The 22887-nt window shown below is 37.8% G+C and overlaps 1 protein-coding gene across 1 annotated transcript in view; it reads right to left on the bottom strand.

Annotated features, from left to right (window-relative positions):
* TRDN (triadin) overlaps positions 1–22887 on the bottom strand; it is a 230491-nt gene that overhangs the window by 110176 nt on the left and 97428 nt on the right. The window contains 3 exon segments of the mRNA XM_064447367.1: positions 8850–8912; positions 9743–9801; positions 21155–21230. Of these exon segments, the coding sequence (XP_064303437.1) occupies positions 8850–8912; positions 9743–9801; positions 21155–21230 (198 nt within the window).

Here is a 22887-nt window from a genome sequence, read left to right as displayed (position 1 = left end):
TCTGGAAATATCAATTAAGAAAGCAGTCTTCCTATTTTTCCATGGAAGACTGAATACTTAGAGGATGACTACCAGTCATCCAGCTTACAAAGGCGTATAAAAATAATGAAGAAAGGAATTTCTATTTTTCCAATGAACCTGCAAGACTGTTGTCTCCAGCTGCATTCCTGCACTGACCCTCCACTGTGTTGTCTTTTAGCTTATCATGTGTATCTCAGGATATACTTCCATAATGTTCCAGGCTAGAACACACCATTGGGTTATCTAGCCTGACACTTTGTTGCCAGAGACTCCTATATTTCAACTAGGCACCTTTTCAGCTGATGTGTATATTCCATTAGATGAAAAATCATCTTCTGCAGACATCAGGGAAAGCAATATCCACCCTATGCTGTGGTAGTTTATCACTCTTAGCGTTAAGAACATGTGCCTCATTTTCAGTCTGGATTCAGTTAGCTTCAGCTCCCAGTCATTCATTCTTGTTAAATTCTTCCTACTAGATTAAAGGGAACTATAGTAGCCAGAATATTTTCTTTTCTGTGAAGGCACTTAGTATCTACAATAACAAAGTCACCTCTTTCTGAAGAGATGAATAGAATACTTGATTCCTCTATGTGAAGAATATCCTTAATTGGTAAATAACTTGAGTGACTTTTTTCTGTTCTCTCTCCAATTCGGACACTCTATCAACATGCAAGTTCCACTCTCTCTAGTGCCTTGTACACAGGTGATATGTCACTATGGTTTGTATTCCCTGTTGCAAGGTTTATAATTTCAGGGCTGTATGAAAAAATATCAACTTCAACTTGCCATTCACTTTGTCAGTTTCAAAGCTACTTTCCAGATGTAAATGTAAGTGGCAATATAACACATGAGGCAGTAGGGAATTGGGCCCTGAGGTTAGAAAGACTATATTTGGGTGTCACAAGAGAATATAACTCTGAGTGATGGGATAAAATTAAGCAAGGGAAAATTTAGGCAGGCTGGAATGAAATACTTCTTAACTGTGAGATCTATTAGGTTGGAGAATAATCTTCTGTGGGAATTGATGGAGGCCTAGTTACTTCAGACATTTAAAACTAAACTGGATAAAGCACTTGAAGATATTCTGTAAGGAATTATCCTACATTGCCAGAGGGAAGGATTAGATGACCTAGTAGGTCATTTCCATCTCCACTTTCTGCAATTTTGTTGTACAAAGCCCCACAAACAGGAAATCTTTCTCAAAGTCAAGAGATGCCACTAAACCCTGCCTGTGTCAGCAAAAGAAGAGTGAATAACATCACCTGCTGGTAACTGTGCAAGAATCCTTATCCAGCATTTCTGCAGGTTAGTAAATACAACCAGTGCTGAGGGCTGGGTGTATAGCTTCTGTCTGAAAACAGAAGCCTTTACTAATGCAAAAATGTCAGGAAACAGCAGGTGAGTTATGAATAAGATCCAGGAGAGGAGGAGTAGGAAAGAAAAAATCAGGATGGGCCTGACATGCATAATAGTGTCATGAGCAAGGTATTAGTCAGGAATGAATCAGCTTGTAGTACAGGAGATGAAACCTGAAGCTCCAGTCAGCCAGCTGAGAAAACTAGATGTTTTTTATAGGCTTTGGAGTATGGGCATTGATTCATATAATGATATTATCAATTGAAATCACAGTTAAGATGAGACCAGAGCCAGGGTCTTTGCTAAGGGTTGTACAAACACACAGCAAGCCAAGCCCTGGCCCCTGCAGAAATGTACAAGCGGATGAACAGCCCAGCAGAGAAAGTGGTCAAAAGAATATTGATAAGTAATACTCTAGAGAAGGATCATGCAGTTCTACAGTCTATAACTTGATCTTCCTTTTTTGTGTGTGTGTGCTTTAACATGATTTGTTCCTAAATTTGTCTCAGCTCATAACACCCTGTGCTCCCTTAATTATTGCTCTTATGTGTTCATTTGTCTGCATAAGGCATCACTAGGCAACTCATTCCTTATTATTTCTGTTACTTAATTTTTACCTTTGTCTCTCCTCCTAATCTCTCTAAACCTTCTTCAAATAAACATGAATTACAGGTTCTTTTACTGGGTCTGGCTGGGATGGAGTTAATTTTCTTCACAGTAGCTTGTATGGTGCTGTGTTTTGGATTTGTGGCTCAAACATTGTTAACACACCAGTGTTTCGGCTATTGCTAAGCAGTGCTTGCACAGCATCAAGGCTTTCTCTTTTTCCTACTCTAACTGTCCCCACCAAGTTAGGAGGAGGTTGGGAGGGGACACGGCTGGTACAGCTGACCCAGATTCACCGGAGGGATATTCCCTACCATATAATGTCATGCTCAGCAATAAAAACTGAGGGTAGAGGAAGAATAGGGGGAAGGACAGCTGTTGCTCAGCCTGGATGGGCACTGGTCTGCTGTGGGAGGTGGTGTGTGATTGTCATCTCACCACTAGTTTTTTTCCTCCTTCTTTCACATATTAAGTTGTCTTTGTCTTGACCCACAAGTTTTCTCACTTTTGCTCTTCCTGTTCCCTCCCCCATCCTGTTGGTGGGTGGGGAGTGAACAAGTGGCTGTTTAGCTACTCACCAAGGTCAACCCACTGCAGTGACTTATTTTTAATAAAAAAAAACCCAAAACAAAAAAACAGTCAGATAGGGTTATAGCTCTCAAAACTCGTACCTTCTACATGTTGTATCAGCCACTCTGAAAAAGAGCCTGGCCAATCAAAAATGCACAGTAACATGTATACGTGCACCCCAGTTCCTTACCACTGCAGTTTTTACCTTTTCCTCATACTCTGTTGAATAAGCCACAAGAAAACTCATGAATAGACATGTTTTGTTTTCTGTATGTGACCAGCCACTTTCAAAGTACTTTGGGTCCTCTTGGTCTGCCTTCACAGCTCTGGCTGCTTGCCCTTGTAAGCAGCCTAATTTGAGACACCTACACCTCACTGGCCCTTGCAGACCTGACATTGGGGTTCTTCTGAAAGCACCCATCACCCCCCCATCTGCTGACATCTATTGTGTGACATCTATCACATTGGGGAACAGGAGACACATGGCAGTGCCCAGCCTGGGCTGCTGAAAGCTGTCAGCACTTCAGTTATTTCCTAGCTGGAAATACACTCCTGGGAGTGGGTAGGGCAGAGTGAGGAGTTTCAAACCCTACTCTTGAGAGACAACAAAGGCATCTTCCTACAAATGTGTGCAAGCACAACCCATTTGCTCATCAGCAAAAATCTGGGATCAACATTTGGATCCCAGATGAAGCATTCAATCCATTACAGATGGATCAACCCAAAGCATTTCAGGCAGTGTGGTGTGCATCTACTCCTCTAGATCAGTGGCTATGCCAAGCATGGTTTTTTTTCTAAGTATACACTTATGTCATAAGGTATATTTTAATTCATTTTACTTTTCTGGCAGTGCTGAAAGTACTGTCATTCCAAAATGCTTCTTCTGAGAATAGTGTCATATTTGGATAACATTCTAACGTCTTTCTAGCCATGAAAGCAACAGGAAAAGAAGCATAGGGAAATAAGTAATAGGTTCATCATCTCATCAGCAAACTCTTTAAATAGCCACATTTGAAAGCAAACAAAAAAAACCCCCAACATATAGAATGAAAGAAAAAGCTAATTGGCCACCAGGTGTCAGTAGTTGTTCTCTTAATGAAATGGAAAGATTAATATCAAGACTGCAAGGGTAACAGTTGAGCCAAGGAAGTAACAAAATTAAATAGATTTTTTGTTGTTGTTCAGACCAGGAATTTGAAAACGATCAGAGGAATTTGTCTTCCTGTCTGTATAGAACACAATAACAAAGAACACATTGTTGGTGTATAAAATGGTCTTCTCCCTCCATTTCCTATTAAATCATTGCTTTTCTGCAAATTACAAAGCCTGTCCTTTAAAGTGAAGAAAGTACAGTTGATGAAAATGCATCTGTAGTCAAACCATGCAAAAAATCATTGGGAACTGGTAGGTCTTTTGTCTAATCACCTCCACTCTGCTCTACCGACCTAGTACTATAACATCGCTCCTCCAAAGGATGATTAAACATAGACTTTCCCCCAGCTACATGATCTCACTGGATAACAGGGTGGCAAGAATAACCTGGTTAACCTGGTTCTGTGGCAATCATAGAGTAATGTTTTCCATTTTTACATCTAAGATTAATCTTTAGGTTTTTTTTTTCATGACTGCAGGGTGAATTAACTTGATTGTTACAGTGACATCATTAAAATGTACCTCAGTGTTTGTAACTGTAAACCCCCAGAGGCTTTTCCTATTCAAGAGGCAAGGATTTACTTTGGTAGCTAGAGAGACATCTCCACTCTCCTCCTCTGCTGACACTGTCTGGTGTGAAACATATGACAGAGTATCATGCATCATAGATATACCTTTATCGTAGTCCTATCATTATCAACGATCTGGATGAGGGGATCGAATGCACCCTCAGTAAGTTTAGAGATGACGTCAGGTTGGGTGGGAGTGTTGATCTGCTTGAAGGTAGGAAGGGTCTACAGAAGGATCTGGACAGGCTGGTTCGATGGGCTGAGGCCAATTGGATGGGGTTCAACAAGGCCAAGTGCTGGGTCCTGCACTTGGGACACAGCAACCCCATGCAATGCTACAGCCTTGGGGAAGAGTGGCTGGAAAGCTGCCTGGTGGAGAAGGACCGGGGGGTGTTGGTTGACAGCTGGCTGAATATCAGCCAGCGGTGTGCCCAGGTGGCCAAGAAGGCCAACAGCATCCTGGCTTGTATCAGGGATAGATGCATCCTTAACACCGGTTGTGCAACCACTGCAACCTAGCTCCCGATTTAGTTAGGGGTTGCAATGGTCCTTAGTAAGGGCTTGGATGCTCTGTTGGGGGTATTCATGTACAATAAAATAGAAATCAGACCATGGTCCCTGATCTGGGGTGAGTAAATCTGCACATCAACACCTTGACTTTTTTCATCTCTGCTAAGCAGACCTGCTCAGGCAGGTACCTGAGTTTGATACCCTTAAAACATTTGTCACTGAAGGGCAGACCCTAGGGATTCTTGAATACTTGCCCAGCTGATGAAGCCTTGTGTTTTTAAGCAAAACCATTTTCTTCCTAAACATCATTTGCCTTGGTTGGTGCCCCTGGGTTTTCATTAGGAAAATAATAAAAGTGTATAAAAGTTTGGGATCTTTAATCCAGTTAGCTTTGGTTTGGCATTCATAAGGTATATGTTGTAAGTCTCCTGGACAACTGGCTTCGGTGGCATGTCTACTCCTGAATTTGCCTTTGTGGAAAGCGGAGGAAAAGGCGCTGTCCTTCTAAAGTAGTTCTAAGATTTACTATCAAAAAATGCTGCACAAGACCTAGGTATTTTTATTACCGTTATTATCTGAAATTATGCAGCAATAACAGGAAGGTAAGATCGTCAATGACAGTTGAGCAGAGCTTTAGTTAGCAAATGGTGTGATGATCCAGGCTGACATTTTCATTGCTTTATAAGCTCATTTATTACCTATTTTATTTGTTGTAAGAACCAAAACAAAGTGGGAAAGGAGTTTGCAGCAATAAAACTTAAAGATAAAAGCTGCATGTACACATAATGAATTTTTAGGAAAGCTGATACAAGAAGGAGCAGAGAAGCTCCAGACTGTTGAGACTGAGAAAGGGACCATCAGGAAATACTCTGCAAGCAAACTATGAGTACCTGAAAACACCAACTACTGCATAATCATTATCATGTAGGGCTGTGCACCAAAGCTTTAATAGAGAGGGTCTCCTTTCTCAGTCAGATTTCAGGCTGGACCCCTTCAAGCAAATGTGTCCCAACCACCAGGAGCTTTGGAAGACCCTGGCAAAGGCTTGTCTCTGCCAAGTCTCAGCAAGCGCCTTCATGGCGATTTGGAGATGCAGCTCCTTCTTTATCCAGAGTAGCGCTGGATGGATTTTTGTAAAATGTTTTGAAGCGTGACTGTGCGAGACCTTTGTATCCAACAATTATATTTGTTTAAGCAAGACCTCTGAGTTTGTAACAATGGAATTATCTATTTTTCAGGACAATTAACACAATGTTTTTGTATGAGCTGAAGGTCAGAGGATTAATGTGGTTTTATCTACAATGCATTTTTAAAAGCTAATTAAGAATCATTCAGTTCACTCTGTACTAAAGACTAAGAACATTCCACGTTAGATGACTCTTGCTCCTCTGCAGCAGCATAAAAAGAGAGAGAGAGAAAGAGAGGGAGGACTGGAGGAAGAAAGGCATGGAGAAAGAGTAAGCTGGCATGCAAATAAACAAATACGTCACAGGGATGCAATTAATGGAGAGCAATAAAAAACTCCATTCTGGTAACACTAGAGATAAAATTGTCTCCTGGACCAAAGGGCTAATCTAAAATACTAATCAGCAAAAATATTCAGTATTTGCAATCACAAAAATTCCGTGTTAGAGGAAGAGAGACGGAGAGGAATAGAGGGAGGTACTGCTCTTAGAGCATTATTTTAGAGATGTTTTCTCACCTAGTGCTTACGGAGCATTTCCTTCTCTCTCTCTCTCTCTCTCTCGCCTGACAGCCTGTACACACCACCGTTCTTCTGTGGGGAAAGCCTGGTTAACGGGCCTCCTGTCAGAGGTGAGTTTTCTGGGAGGAGGTATGCGAGGGTGAGGAGCAGAGGTGGGACTGGGGTGCCAGGCAGCCAGCTCCTGGCAGAAGGAGCTGCCTGCTGGTGTGGGGATGGATATGGGTGGCGTTGAGGGGGCAGCATGCCCCCCACACCCCTTGGTTTCAGGCATTGCACAGGTGGGGGGAAGCAAAAGGAGACACAAAATCAGAGGCATCCAGAGGCAACGTGAGGATTTGAAAAACACGGTGAGGAGTTTATTTTTAATGCAGCCGCCTCTGCCTAGTCTTTTAATGGGAAAAGGTAAGAAAATTGGAAGCTGTTCCTACACTTTTGCTTTTGGATGCTTATCTACGCTTCTGATTCAAGCGATCTGAGGTTCATTTGCTGTGTCTGCCCAAAGTATGTAAATACTATTGGACATTGAGGTGCTTCATTTCAAAACTGGGCTATGCACTACTGTTCTGTTGATCAAATGTGGCAATTATTTCAGGCTTAAAACCTTTTAGGGATAACAATAGGTGCTGCCAGTCAAAGCTAAAAAGTACACATGCATTCAAAGAGCAAGGCGAATGAGGAATAACAGCAACATGTGTAGCTAGAATGTATTATGGATTACCATCCTTTTACACAAAGGCTAGTAAACTCTTCAAAATGCAGCAACCTACAGAGCTAATAAAAGGGACAGAAATGTGCGGATGTCTCGGTTTGTCTAATTTGTGTCTTCCTAGCATTGGTAGCATGACTCACTGGATTTAGCAACAGCTTGTGAAGATGAACATATTAATAACTTCATGCTGCAGCTCTGCCATAAAATGTAATCTTTTACAATTCTGTATTCTCAAGTGAAATACAAGCTTAGACCCAGAATAAAATTAGAAAAGATATTTGAATTGTCAGCTTATTTTCTTTTAAAATCTGTGCTTATACATTTAAACATGCAACTTAACTTCATCCCCATCCCTTCCCCAGTGTGCCACTCCCTACTATAAAAGACTGAAGCATATTTAAATACAGGGCTACCAGGATAGTACTCCAAGTTATTCTGTGTCTTTCTGTGTATTTTGTATTGTACCAAACATAAATTAACATTTTTCTTGAATAGGAAAGCTTACGTAGACCATGTACACCTCAGTGGCAAAGAAGTCACTTGCACATTGAAATTTGCATATGTAATCCCTTTCAGCTTTTGAGAAAATTCAACAGATACAAATAATTAGATAACAGAACACAAGGCTTGCCTTGAGGGCATAGTAACTATAGCCCTGGAACTCTCAATCCTATTTTAAACCTTCCTCCATAGTTTTAGGCATTAGTCTAGTCTACAGAAAGGGTCATCTGAGTACTTGATGGCTTGTAGAAAGTTGTATAGAAAGTGTCTCACAAAGCAGCAAGTAGAACCAGCGTTTCTAGGTATTAAGATGAAGACCAAACCACTAGATTGACCATTGTGTTTCTCCTTGATTTTAATGAGACTTTGATTTTAATGAGACAGTTTCACAGACTGTGTCACTTGCTGGAGATATGTTTACATTTGTGCATTAAACATACTTGCAAATTGCTGAAATAACAGGTAAGAAAAGTTACAACAATTTTAGTGTAGACAAGACCCAAATGTTAATTTTTACTCTTATTGAAAAATGTATCTTTCTATGCTAAATAGCACAAACCACAATTGATTAGGTTCAGGACATTCACTGACTTAATTTTTAACTTAAAAAAAAATATTTTCTGGGGATGGATAAAGCCTCAGAAAGATAACTATCTATTTTCTACCACATCAAGTGGTTTGATATGTTGATGTTTCCATTTATTACTAAAAATGAGCTGAATTTGTGCAATAATTCATGCAAAAATCTATGCACTCCATTCAGTCTTTCCATGCCGTGCGCCCTTTGAAACTACTTATGCTCTTGATTGATTTAGTGTATAAAAGAAAGCATTGTTTCTAATGTTTCTGCAAAAATCCCAAGCTCATGGAATTGAAAATTACATATATTATATATACACATATGTACATGCATATATATAATATGCATAAAATACTATATATATAATATAATGGAAACATATTGCACTCACACACATATATATCTATATCTATAAATACACTGTGTATATACATATATATCTCCAGATTAGATTCTTAAGAGATAATTAATTACATAGGCCCCTATCTCAAATACTTAAAACCTGAAAGTGCTTACACTAACTAGCGAGATATCTACTGCAGAGAAAGACAGACTTGAATTTCTTACCTGCTTTTTTAATTTCAGGGACAGCTGTCTTCTCATGAGCTTTCTCTTTTTTTCCTTCTTTTTCTAAGATTTAATTAAAGAAAGTAATTCGATATGCTAGTACTCTGAATCATACACTCAAATATGCAGTCAGCCAAGCCCTTGTGGGCACATGCTGAAAAAAATGTGACTTATTTGGGAGTTTAGTTCACATTATTCCCTTATAGCACTTGCACCCAACTAGCCACAGAGCAATCAGCTGAAAATGAAAATTAATCAGTATGCATCAACTATGGATGATTTGGACCCTTAATAATTCATCAAAGGCTAGGCAAAAATCATCAGTGCATGAATGTGGTACCTTTTAGCTTAAGCTCCAGTAGCAATGTGGTCATTAAAAAATAATGAATGACATAAATATTTTTCCCATGAAAGCAAGACCTTAGTGGATTTTAGATGTTTCCTGGGAATGAATGATCAAAAATTTTAGATGGTTGTCAATGCTTTGCAGCTTAGTCACTGCAAGTTTTGGTTGAGATTCTATAAAATAAATGCATAAATCTACCCCACCTTCAGAAAGATGTGTACCATGAACCGAGTGATATCTCCCATGAGTTTTGTGTATGGCAGTATCACTATATCCTGATATACATAGGAACTACATTAAACTGTTTAACAAGCCCACAGATGGCATCAAACAGGACTTTTTATTTGTCAGAAAAAGTTTTGAAAATATCAGACACTGAACACATCAGACACTGAAGAAGTGATAACATGCAAATAGTGACTAAGCAACCTAAAGGACTATAGAGAGCCAGAAGCATAGGATTAACCTAGCGAAAAACAATGGGATTTGAGCCAGGAGTGGGAGCAAAAGCTGAGTGAGGCCAGTAAGAAACATTCCCAAACCATACCTTTCTTCTTAGTTTCAGCTGTAGCCTTCTTTACATCAGCCTTTTTCTTTTCCTCCTTTCTCTCTAAAAACGGAAACAGAAGTTCAGCTGACTACTTTTTCACAGAGATATCTATACACACACCTATGTATGTATGTATATATATTTGGGATGGGAATCCTTGACTGACTACAATAGGTTCTGGATTTGATAAGCTGGTCACTTACTTAGGAGTTTGCTATGAGCAACTCAGAAATACAGCTTAATACTCAGAGTGAACGTGGTGCTGAGGATACAACTGGTATGTTGTGTACTTAAGTAAGTACTAATTCAAGAAATTATGCCCATTAACCTGGTGTAACTAGGCTTATTGTAGTGATTCAATAGCCATGCACCTGTTCTGTTTCTTTTATAAAATCTGACTGAATGGGAGCAAAACTTGCAAGAATGTTGCTCTTGTAATGTACCACTAAAACATTGCACTTAGGGATATGTGCAGAATGCCATGAAAAGCCTGCATATATAATATACCTTTATAACACTTTTTATGACTTGAACCTTTGAAACTGTCATTACAGGACTTCTGTTATTCATGGAGAATTGCAGTTAAAACATCGTCTACAAAAGAACATGACTTGAATTTTTAACAGCATTTGCCTCTGTTTTGTCAATTAATTGGACAACAATAGAAATAAGGATAATGTTTTTGCTTTTTTTACAAAAACCTACAATTTAATTACTTATTCTATGATGTTATTAATTAGAAAACTGAGAGTTCAGTAAACAAAATGGGGAAACTATAATTCTTATTTTTCCTTTGGGAGATGAATGTCCATTTTGATGGGGGATAATACACGAGTACAAGAATAGCTAAAATAAATGTTCTTTTTAACTGCTCATCCTCAAGAAGCCAGATTTGTTACCTTCAGTTTGTGCTGCATGGCACTGGGTGTTGGTGTAATTAGTGGAACTATAGTTTTCTTTTTGTGATGTTTTACTGTTATGAATGTGGATAAGAAATCAAGTTTCATTACCATTTATAATGGCATAAACACAGGACTATAAGCTTTTAAACAAGAGTCTTTTCTTTACTTGACAAATATTTAAGGTATAGGAATATTTTCTGAAGCTAGCAGATCCAAGAAGCAAATATGCTATTATCCCTTGCATAAATTAACATGAAGATAAAGGAAAAATGAAGACACTTACTTTTCACTTCTCTAGCTACCATAACAGACTTTTCTTCTTCATGAAAAAACATATACAAACAGGGAATGAAAAAAAAATTGAAATACTGCACAGCATGCTTCCTAAACCAAAACAAAATATGTGTATGTTTGATAGAAGAATTGCCATTTTCATGGAGTGCATGAATTCCACAGTCCATGGTGGTTTCATAAATAGACTTGTTTTGCCTATCATGGAGGCAAAGTATTTACCAATATTCAGGGTCTCCCCAAACCATACTTCTGCGGATTTTCTAACAATAGTGTTTAAAGTTAAGTATCATCTTGACGTGTTCCATTTCTTTGTTGTTTTAAACCGATTTGCTCAATGTATTTCCCTTGTTATTGTCCTGACAAAATGAAGCAGAAAATCCTTGCATGTGTTTTACAGAATGTTTCTCCCAGTGTTTTGTGTGCTTAATTCTCCCTGCTGAAACCCTGAGCATACTGGACTTCAAGCTACAAATTCCTTTGTGTCCTGAGCCTGCTTTATGGTACTCAGGTCTCGTAAGCATGTATAGAGCATCAGAGTACTGCTCATCCTCCACGAGTTTGTTTGGAGCTTCGTTTTGTTGTATATTTTAATATTCTTGTTACTGCCTATCTCTACGGTTCCTAGGAGTCTCTCACTCTCTCTTTGACATGCTGTTCCAGAGACTGATGCTGGGGGCTGTGGCTGCCTCCTCAAAATGGAAGACTTTTCAGTCTCAGATTACACATAAGCTGTTCCACAGCTCCACTTTCCTGTGTCACCTATGATTTTTCACTGTTTCAGTTCCACATGCAATGCGCAACTCTTCTAATTTCTAAACTGTGGTTTAATTGTTTGCTTACTCTTCCTGATCTGACTGAAACTTTTAAACATATCAAGGCCATTAGATACTGCCAGAAAAAAGCTTCCTTCTAACTGTTTTCCTTCCACTAGCCTTCAGTCCTAGAACTAGAGACTGAAGCGCTGCTGGTACCTCTGTGGTTTCCATTTTTTTCTGAGTACCTGAATTCTGGAAGAATTAGATTTTTATTTTTTTATTCCTTATACTTCTGGTGTTAGGTGATGCATAGGAATAATTTGTAAGCCCAATGTCCTTACAACCAACAAGATTCTCTTTAATCAGAGACCACTTCTGCCCTTGAATTTGTAGCATTTTACATGATTCTGGGGCCCAGCTAAGCCACATGAAGTTTGTTCCAAGCTTCATAGCAGGGTTCAGAGCCTTATGTGTCTTAAGAGCCATAAGCTGAGACATGGAGCTTTGAGAAGTGGAGCTTTGTACGGAGGATGTACAGGAAGTAGCAGCAATTTTTACTGCAGATGACCTAAAGCACAAAGACTACATCCCTGGCTGCAGAGATTTTTTGCAAAGTCATTCCACCAATTAATCCCACTGACATAATGTTCTTCCGTCAAGCTCCCAAGCTGCAATATTCAGAGTGTCCAGGGAGCATAGAGATATCTATATTTGTTATGATTTTTTGAGAGGATGTTTACATAGAGGTATTAAAGGACTGTAACCCCTATTTCCCATTAGCACTGCCCAATGAAAGATATGCACTCTTGGTCAAGTTTGAGAAAAACGGTCACAGGGTTTCCATTCACATCTCAGCTGCATCTAGCCCCATTGATGTCCCTCACAGCTACTACTGAAAAAAGTTTATGTAAATTAGAAAGATGGACTTGGTAAATGGATATTACGGAAAGAGCTATTTCTGATTTAAGGAAGCAATCCCATTTCTTGAATAAATTTATTTCCTCTCAATTTGAGTAACTCACATTCGGATTGTTGCATGTGAAGTGTATTTTTAACACCAGAAAAAATTTGTCATTTCTGAAGCAGTAAATGCAGTGGGTTTTCTCCAGATATGTACTCAGCTAAATTAAGAGGCAGAGCAAATAATTAAATAGGAACTTATGCAGGCCTTTTCCACTGTAAAACATGAACTCCATCTGTTAATTGAAAGCACTTATTTTGTTAGCTAGGAACAGTAGCAGGGCTACAAATGTCCATGGATCAGCTGCGTATGTGTGAACAGTGGGCTACACAAGGAAACACAAGGTGCTTCTGATGATTCGGGCTTGACTACAATATGGAGTTCAAGTGCAATTGACTATTGAAAAGTCTACTGTTATTGTTACTTTTTCTTGATAATGTAATTAATGCTATTCTTCCACCAGGAGCACTAGTCCTGAACCACGTTTTGCATACAGGGTGTAAGAGATATGCGTACAAAAAGACCTCACCTTCAAAAGCCTGCAATGTCTTTACAAGAATGAAATAGGTGTGTATATGTGCAGATGGCAGCGTACAAGATGACAGAATCAGTCAGCAAGACAAACAATGGACTTTGTATTTAGTGAAGTTTTTTCTGTAGACTCTACACAGAAGTGGAGCTTTATGTAGTACAAGGAAGAATCCAGTGAGCAAGAGAAGTGTGAGTTAGAGCAGTGTTGTGCTACTGAATGGAAAAGTCAGGTAAATTTTTTTTCCTGGAGGTGAAAAATAAGAAGTATAGAACAGTTTTCTTGGGAAGTGACTGAAGCAAACAGAACAGCCCTAAAGCAAAGAAACATCTGAGGTGGAATTATTTATTTATGAATAAGGAGTGAGGGACTGAGGACGCTGGTGAAAATCCAAGTAAGATTCAACAGAGACTAAGAAGTGTTTCAATCTGAATTGCCTTTACCAGCTTTCACAATGTCTTTGTGTTATTCCCATGAGACATCAACTAACTCTTGGACAACAGGGGGAGGGGAGATAACAGAAACATGCTAACAACGCAGCACTTCAAAACAGGCCTGGTAAGACCAGTGTGCTACTGTGCCAGTGCTGAGTGGAATCTAAATTTAGGGATGCACGTGAGTCACTGGGCAGAGTGTCATGGGAATGCCACCCAGAAACGGGAAAAGGAAGGTGCTCTAAGAGTTTCTTCTCTCTATTGCTCCAGTTGCTCCATGTGCTTATGGAAACACTGACTCTGGAAGGAGTTGTCAGCTCATCCCATCCCCTCTGAGAAACTGAGGTAAGGAGGGCAAAAATACAGCCACAGGTACCTTCTAGTGGAGAGGCATGCGTATAACAAGCACTAACTAATAGGGCCATATGCCAGAAGTTCAGAGATGTTTTGGTTCAGAAAAGCCTTCTAAAGTTCAGATACTTATACAAGGCATATCTGCATTCATCTAAAACCCTGTTGTCACGAGGTCTCAGGCGAAAAGCTCTTGTGAGAAACTTTGGATATTGCCTGGCTTTGTGAAATACTACAACAGCTTTTCTTGCCTACTGATTCTGCTCCTGGCAGAAATGAGGAGCAGCAGAGATATGTGTATACTCACAAATAAAAGAGAACAAAACAAACATTAATTTAGCTTTTCCTGAGAAACTATAATTCAGACAGAATGCAATAACTTCATTCCAGGTAGAACTTCATTCCATTTTTCTGCAATCATCTCCATAGACTTTAAGCTGTCACCAGCATAATTTTAAAAGACCATTTCAAAAAAACCCCTAAATTGTATTTCTGAAATTTTATTTCCTTATTCGTTTTTGAGAGATTATGGCTGTTCTTCCTTTGTTTTAATTGGTGACTGAAATCGTTTCCCAGCTGAAGTCAATGAAAGTTTTGCTGTTGATTTTAATGGGACCTAGATATCCCCTTAAATATTAAACTCATTACCTTTCAGCTTTTGATGACATTTCTTTACCCCTTTCATGTTGCTTAGGGTGGTGACTGACAATGACTGGTCAGTTGCACTTTCGATTATAAACAATTTCACACATATTCACACAATAAGGCCCTTTTAAGGTTACGAATATATTTGAGGAATTAAAAAAAAGCTACAAGGAAATGTTTCTGCTCAGTGGAGGAGATCATGTAAACTAGTACTTTTAAAATTAAATCTAAATGTCAAGTAAAAGTTGACCTCAGCTGTCTCTGAAAAAAATATCTTTCTGGGGTAAGAGTGCTCTTCTTGGTCCAGTTATTTTGTCTATGAGAAATAACTAAGTCTTGTCTCAGCCAAACCACTGAAAAGTTAAGATCAAATAAACCTAAATAGTATTAATCTAAAGTTCTCCAAATGGCTTCTTTCCACACACAAACACATATACACATGTGTGTGCACACACTCGTGTACACTCTCTAACTTACAGGTGAGTGTTTAGGCCAAAATTTAGTGCATTTTTTGCAAAGCTCCGCTCAAACCGCACCATTTCATTTCAGCAGAGTAATGCAATACAATTTGTTCTTATATTGAGCAAGTGAAAGACTAATGTGGCACACAGGTCACTGGAGATCTAGTACACCCTGAAGTCCTAGGCAATCTCTCCAGACTGATTTTGCTTTTTGAAACTGCTTCACTGTTTTCATATCCCAATCTGAAACCCTATTTGGCAGCTTTGAAGATCGCTTATGGAGATATTTTTGAAGTCTGCAGAAAGTATGTAACAGTTATATCATGCTTGAAATTCTGAGCACTTTTGTGTGACCCACATGTGTTCCTTATTTCTTCCTGTTGTGATGATAGGCTCCTTTTTCATGGTTCTGTTGAATTAAGCACCAAAACTGTTTGTTAATAGCATGGGGCCATATGTTGCCCTCGCTAAACAACACAGTGGGGAGCAAAGGAGTACAAATACCAGTGTAATAAAGCCAGAGTATGCATGCCAAGGGAAAAAAGAGAGGGCATGCCAACTTCCATGACAAGACCAGCAGTAGAAACTCCATTGGACAATGGTCAATGGCAAATATGATGCAAATATGATTATGATAAAGAATAAAATTCCCAGGGGAACACTGACTTCTTATGATACGACCTTCCCTAGCAAAAGCCAAACCAACACAGCTAAGGCAGCAGGGTTAGCCTTCTCCCTCCTTGTGACTGACATTCCTACTAGGCAACACAGATGAACAGCAGCACTAATTGTGTTACCAGTGCTGGGAAGGGTTGTGATGATGTTATTTATGGGGCATGCTTTTGAGCAAGAATGTCTGAGGTTTAGCAAAATGGTGTGACCAGGTTAAGCAGGACCTCTTCTGCAAGGGTTTCCTTTTTCTTTCCAAAGGAACATGGAATTTCTGCATTTGAAAGCCCAGAGAATCTTAATCCAAGTAAGTATTTTTCATCTGCAGGTGCAATGTGTGCAAAAGATTATTGCTTTTCTGTAACACTTAAAAACATTTTAAAAAATTAAAATAATTTTCAGAGTTATTTGGTTTTATTAGGTAGATTTTGATGATAATTCATTTTTAAATGCATAATCTAAGATTGTAAATTAGAATGTTATTATTAATAGTGAGAAAACATAATAATGTGTCTAATCAAAATACACATACCATTGTACCTAATGTCTGTTTAATTTTTCCTGTCTTATGCCTGAATGAAAGTAGTACAGAAGAACCTCATGTCATTAAATAAAATGTCAAGGGCTTTCTAAAACAGTGAAGATTTAGGCTTTTTTCATCATAGCTAAATCATTAGAGTTTACTGCTTACATGTCTAATCTAAATCATTAACTAACTCACTTTAAAACTTTCTGCATATTATTTCAAAGGCTTTACTGTCTTCAGTACAGACTCATGGAGGTGTAGGGCCCATATTTCTCAAAAAACCTGGGTTTTATGCTGTATATACGTTACCCTGTTAAAACAATCTAAACTGTTTCTTTTCATAAACTAGATTAAAGCCTAGCCCATTTTATTATAATATTTCTGACAGAAACTTTTTTCTTATTTCTTTTTATTCTCTCTTGGATCAAAATTTATAAGAAAATGGATTTTATCCACAAATCATGCCAGTATTATTAAAAATGTTCTCAATTTAGAGAAAACTTCAAAATTCTGCATTTTTGAAAGGTTTCCGTTGTATCTTGAATCACTGTCTTTCACTAGAAGGATTTTTTTTGTAAGGGTAATGGATTTTACATTTGAAAAGAAAAAATGTTTTTATAGAACAATCTGTGTACAGAAGAGAAGGCGGCCATTGACAGACTGTACAGAGACAGATTGATTTGTACAAGTTTTATACACTTCTATAAGTCAAGGGAGCTTTGTCAAATTTGTATTGGCTCTAGTAATTTAGATACTCTTGGTTATATCCCCTAATGTTATATTCATGAATTTAGGTATAGACTAGAAATTCTTCTTAAGACAGTCAGATAGTGTACATTCTATACAGCAACAAAGATAGATGCAGATTTCTATTTCAATGCCAATTTAACCTCCACAGAAGTTTTGGAAGAAGTTAAACATATTTCAGAGCAACTCACTTTACTGTGTTCTGGAGAATCTGCAACTAAAAGATTCAAATAGTGATCTAGAGAAAATATTTTTTTCCTCAGAGATCCTCCAAAGACATTACAAAGAGTTTAAATTTTTCTTTTTTACCTCATTTAATATCAAAAGATGGCAAAGAACAGCTAGTATACTTCAGTCAAAGGAGGGGGATATGTCAGAGCACATCACATTAACAGCTCAAAACAGTTATGTTGATGACTACTCCGTAAGAAATGCTCTCCCATTCAAAGATACAAGCACAGGTTTCTAGGACAATATAACCTGGAAAATCATACTCAGTTACGATGCTGTTCAAAGTTTTTTGTGATACAATGTTCTTCAAAGAGGTACAAAGCATACTGTCTGTTTGAGATCGTATGTAATACGCATCAAGATGCCTTCCACTGAGAGAAGGATTTTGATACAGGCTTCTCACAAAGGTGGTGTGATTTTTTGAGAAAGCAAAGACATGCTATTCTGGATTAATTGCTATGAAGCCTTACTAATAACTAACTGAACCTCTGAGCTTAGTTTCAACATTACTTGTTTAACTGCAGCATCCTCCGGAGAGATTACCCTGCCATGTCAGAGAGCATAACATGGGAAGACTATCAGAAAGGAGACTCCCCCTCAGGTGAATGAGGAAATGGAGGGAGATAAAAGCTATGTGAGCAGAGCAAAAAAGTCAAGACCTGAGAGAGAGATTCACAGAGAATCAGTCTTCACTGCAAAGCAGTTTTAGGATGTTAGTGGATAATGAAATACAAGAAAGCTAGAGTTAAAACAGGTGGAGAAGACTCCAAGTCAAGGAAGAAGCATATTAAAGTCGAAGTTCAGATAGCCATGGAGAACAGATCTGTCCAATTACAGCCAGCACCAGCGTACTCCCTAGATGGCAGCATCAGAGTGTCAGCCAAGCTGAGAGTACTGCTTCCAAGTCCTTGTGAAAGCTCCATAAAAAAGATAAGATAAAGAATTTAAAATGTGTTCTTTTACTTCATGGGTTGCCAAACAAGGTTTCCAAGCTTGGAACACAAGTAGAAGTTATGTATCAATGTCTTTCTCTTCACAAATTCATTTTCCCTCTTTTTCTTGTTTATTGTTACAAGCATCTTTTGTTTTGTTACTTTATTATCTTCTGTTGGTAACCTGAAACTTTAAACTCTTAACTGAATTTTGAGTGTAAGATCTCAAGGCAGCAGTGCATTTTGAAAAAAGACAAACCACCATGAAATAGGAGAGCAATGATCTGTTCTTTTCCCTTCTGACCAAATGAGTACAAAGCATTTTTCTTTCCAACCAGGAGATATCTGAAAAGTTCAATTCACATGCATACACTTCAATTCAATTGATTGCATGCTACTAGAATATAGTGTACAAATTAGGATTATTTTACATAATCACCACTTTTCCAAAAAATTTACTGTGGAGGTGACGGAAGAGAAAATGGCAACGACAAGGAGAGAAAGCTTGAGTTGAGATTTAATACATAATAACAAAATGCCATTTTTCTAAGACCTCACAAATTCAACAGAGCATAGTTTCTACTGCGCATTGGATACTATCCAGGAAAAGCTTTCTGTCTGAAAGTATCGAATAATCTAAAAATGTTAGTGGCATCTGGCACGTATACTGCCACCATGTTCACTTTATCAGAAATCAAGAATGGTTCAAGATTACCTAGGAGGAAACAAGACAGTAGTGAAACCATCTCTGTCTAGAAAAAGAATAAAATCTTTTCAGCCTTTACCAGCTGCATGGTTTTGTATCTACTGTCTGAATATCACTGGGTTGGAAAGCCTAGGGTCTAAATAGATTGGTTTCATAAATTTTCTGTGTGACAACTGTTCTGTTACTTCCTACCATTTTATATTTTTTTCAGAGCTGGTCGCTTCTGTCAAAGACTGGCCCAGTCCTTCCATGTTATATAAAGTATATTTCTCAATTAACAAATGCTTGTACTTATTCCCTGTTCCGAGAACTTATTATACTCTCTTCAACTATATTTATCATAAGAAGAATCTTTCGTTTCAAACCATCCCTTCACCTGACCAGTGATATTTAGTGATGTACCAGTCACAATGGTATGTAAGCATTAAGAAGTCACAGACAGATGTCTCTCCAAATATTTCAGAGAACTAAATTTCTCTGCCTACTCCTCCTTTTGCCCTCTGACATTGTGCCAGATATTCCAATAAATTGCTTAATTATTTTCTCCAGGGCTGAAATAAAGCTTGAGGGTTTAGGATTCCTAAAGGCACTGTGACATACTTTCTCATATATGGAAACCACACAATAGGGCAATATAGCAGCCTTTCACAGCAGCATTTTGCAAGCAATTCTTCCTTCTTCATTTCCTCCAAAACTCTTGCATGAACAGTATTGTCTCCTAGTGACTGGCCTTGAGCCTTAAAGGGAATTTAATTGTATGATTCTGAGCAGATAATCTGCCCCCCAATTTGTTTGCTAAATGGGTGTCTAACTTACATTCACAATTACCTCAATTGCATGCATAAATGAACTAATGAAACACACAAATGTGTAACTGGTCATAAATAGTCATTTCCATGTGCAATTGCAGTAATTGCATGCTCCTCATGATTTTGAAAATCAAGAACTTAATGTTAATTTGATGCTAGCTCATGTTGTATAACAGTTATATTTAAAGATTAAGCTTATCAGTCAGCAAATGCAGCAGCCTTTTTCTATTATGTCTTTTTTCCATTATGGTTAATTGGTGGATAACAGTGTTTAACATTGCAAGGACTTCCTTTTGCTGATAAGCAGGGTTCAATCATTCCCTTAAAATAAGCAGGATTGCAATTCTATTTATATACTATATTGTGTCACAATAACTACAGTTTTATACTCCTTTAAACAGGGTGTTCATAAAGAAATATTCATTTGAGGTAAAGGAGATTTTGGGGAAAGAGGTAATAAGTCACATCATTATTTTTATCCATATGTTCTGATTCACAATAATCACATTACAGAAACATCTAGTTAATTTAACTCTTTGTTTTGTCATAGGTTCTGCCAAAATCTAACTCTCATTTTCCGTTTCCAAATGCAGGCAAATCTTGTAGCACTTGTTACTTATTCTGCTTCCATCCCATCTGTCTTTCTCTTAGATTGCAATTGCTTTCTGGATAACATAGAACTAAGACCTCTGTGAGAAAGATTAGCAAGTACCATGGTGTGACTGAATGACTCTGAAGTATTATATGAAAACTGCTGCAGAATTACATGAAAAGGCTCACATGTTTAGTACTATTAAATTGTATGGTATAGAGATGAAGAATGTATATTATAATAGTAGTTTTAAGTCTAGTCCATTTTAAAATTAAAATGTATATTTCAACCATTTTACTGATATGATTGGACTGTAAACAACATAAGTCTGTTGTGGGGGTTATGTTTTAATATTCTGAAGGTAAGAACTGACTTTGTGTTTTTCTTTCAGTGGTTTTAACAATAGGAATATGGTTGATAAATGCAGAGCCAGAAATATTATGTTCATTATTGCAGATAATACACAGAAATGTTACTGAATAACAATAGCTGAAAGAGTAATCCAAAGTATATTAAGAAGATAATGTTGATTATGTTTACAGTTAGATAGCAACTTAGGGCTGAACACCATCCAAAGCATTTTACAGATTGGGCCTCAATCCTGTAATCGATTTCTCTCAGAAAATCCCCTGAGCCATCTGTGGGACTACTATAAGGTCCTGTCATGCAAATACGATTGTACCATTCATGTCCCAGGCCTAATCGTTTCACAGAATCACAGAATCACAGAATGGTAGGGGTTGGAGATCGTCTTGTCCAACTGTTTGTTCAGTTTTGCAATATAGATTATATTTATAAACAAAATCTGTTAGAACAGAGAGTCAAGTTAATGAGTAGAAGTCAATAAAGGAGGAAAAAACACAACTTGCCTTCAATAGCTGCTGGTTTCTTTCTTGGACTATGTTCTAGAAGAAGACGAGGTGGTACCATTTCCTTATGTCCTGCACATGAGTATACAGGTTAAGAAGCATAGAAAATGCATTCACTAACAGGCTGAACAGATTCTCTGGAAAGCTTAGCTCCCTTCAGAATTGTTAATGTTTAAAATATTACACTGAGCATAAAAGCTATTATCTTCCGGACACCATAGGAAGGAAATGTATTTCTCAACAAATAAATTTATTTATTTTTAAGAGACACATTTTAAATCAATGAAGTCCAAGTGACTCAAGCATATGCTGAAATGTTTACAGTTCTATTTTTCTTCATTAAACTAAAAAACTCTGTAGAATAATACTGTGATAATAAGGTTACATATTCATGATGCCTCTTCCACAGTAAAAGCTTATTTTCTTCTCTCAAACAAATGATCTTCAGTTGTTCCCTCAAGTCCACTTATTATGAACTTCTTGAAACACCAGTAAAAATTATTATGTTTCTCATCCTTAAAGATTGTTCTTAATTAGCCAATACCAACCAGGTCATGCTCTGTAAACACTGACGAGGTTCTGATTCCAGCTACTGACTGAAACACCTCTACTGTCTCAGAGTGTTGAACTGGGACTTTCTGTGCTGTCTTAGCCTGTGTGCAGACACCATGCTTTATCCAAAATATTTTCACTTCATTTACCCAAAGACTCACAAACAGATCTATTGCACTCTTGTATTACTTATGCTTCTTTTCTGGTTTATAACACCTGTTTGCAGTCTCCTTATGTCTTTCTCTGACATTTATGCTCAGTAGCTATCATGTCATTGTCATTTGGAAGGCACAATTTGTTGTGGCCTTTGAAATAAAATTAAGTACTACAATGTAATATCAATTCAGCCATATGCACCAGCATACATACACTGCAACGAAGTCTGCATGCAATCAGGCTGTTAAATCTCAGCTCCAGCTCCACATCAGAAACTCAAAGCCATGCCTCATGCTTGGTGATAGACTCAGAAGAGAAATTAAGATCTTAATGAGCCTTGGAAACTGCAGTATCATACTTACCCCTGTTGTTTTACAAAGGTATGTATACTCATGGGGAATGCATGAGAAAAACATCATCTTGAAGACAGCAGCGGGATTTGAGCACCATGGTCTTAATGTTATTGCATCTCATCAGCATATGTACGATTGCAGGCAAATAATTTGCAAACTTGTAGTTTAGTTCATCTGGTAATTTGTGTACAATATCACATATGGAGCCACTCAAACTTGACTCACATGCCTAAGCCACTGACAAAATATCAACACATTGACAAAATCAATGCATTGAAGGCGCTGTGCAACAAATGGTAAAAATCTTAGGTTTTATATGTATTTCCTGTCTTGGCAATAATCACAAATGGGTAGTTACCAATCTCATCACAGCATGACTCTAGCCTGAAAATGAACGGTAGGCAAACTTCAGGAATCCAGATGTCTAGCCATGATTTTCCAAGTACTTTATGTCTTTAAAAAAAAACCTCAAAATTGCAAACTGAGCTAGTGAGACGCTGAATACCTTTTGTTGCAAACCAGAATAGAAAAGTTATATCCATAACCTGTCAACATATAGAAAATTCATTAATTAAATTCCTAGTTCAGAATGAAAACAAAAGCAATGTAAAAATTAATGAAGAATGGGTAAATAATCTTATTCTTTCTGCTAGTTTTGATTAAAGTCC

Source organism: Phalacrocorax carbo, chromosome 3 (genome assembly GCF_963921805.1).
Source record: "Phalacrocorax carbo chromosome 3, bPhaCar2.1, whole genome shotgun sequence".
NCBI classification, from domain to species: Eukaryota; Metazoa; Chordata; class Aves; order Suliformes; family Phalacrocoracidae; genus Phalacrocorax; species Phalacrocorax carbo.
The sequence above is the reverse complement of the archived record's forward strand: the minus strand, read 5'-3'. Positions and strand labels throughout refer to the sequence as shown.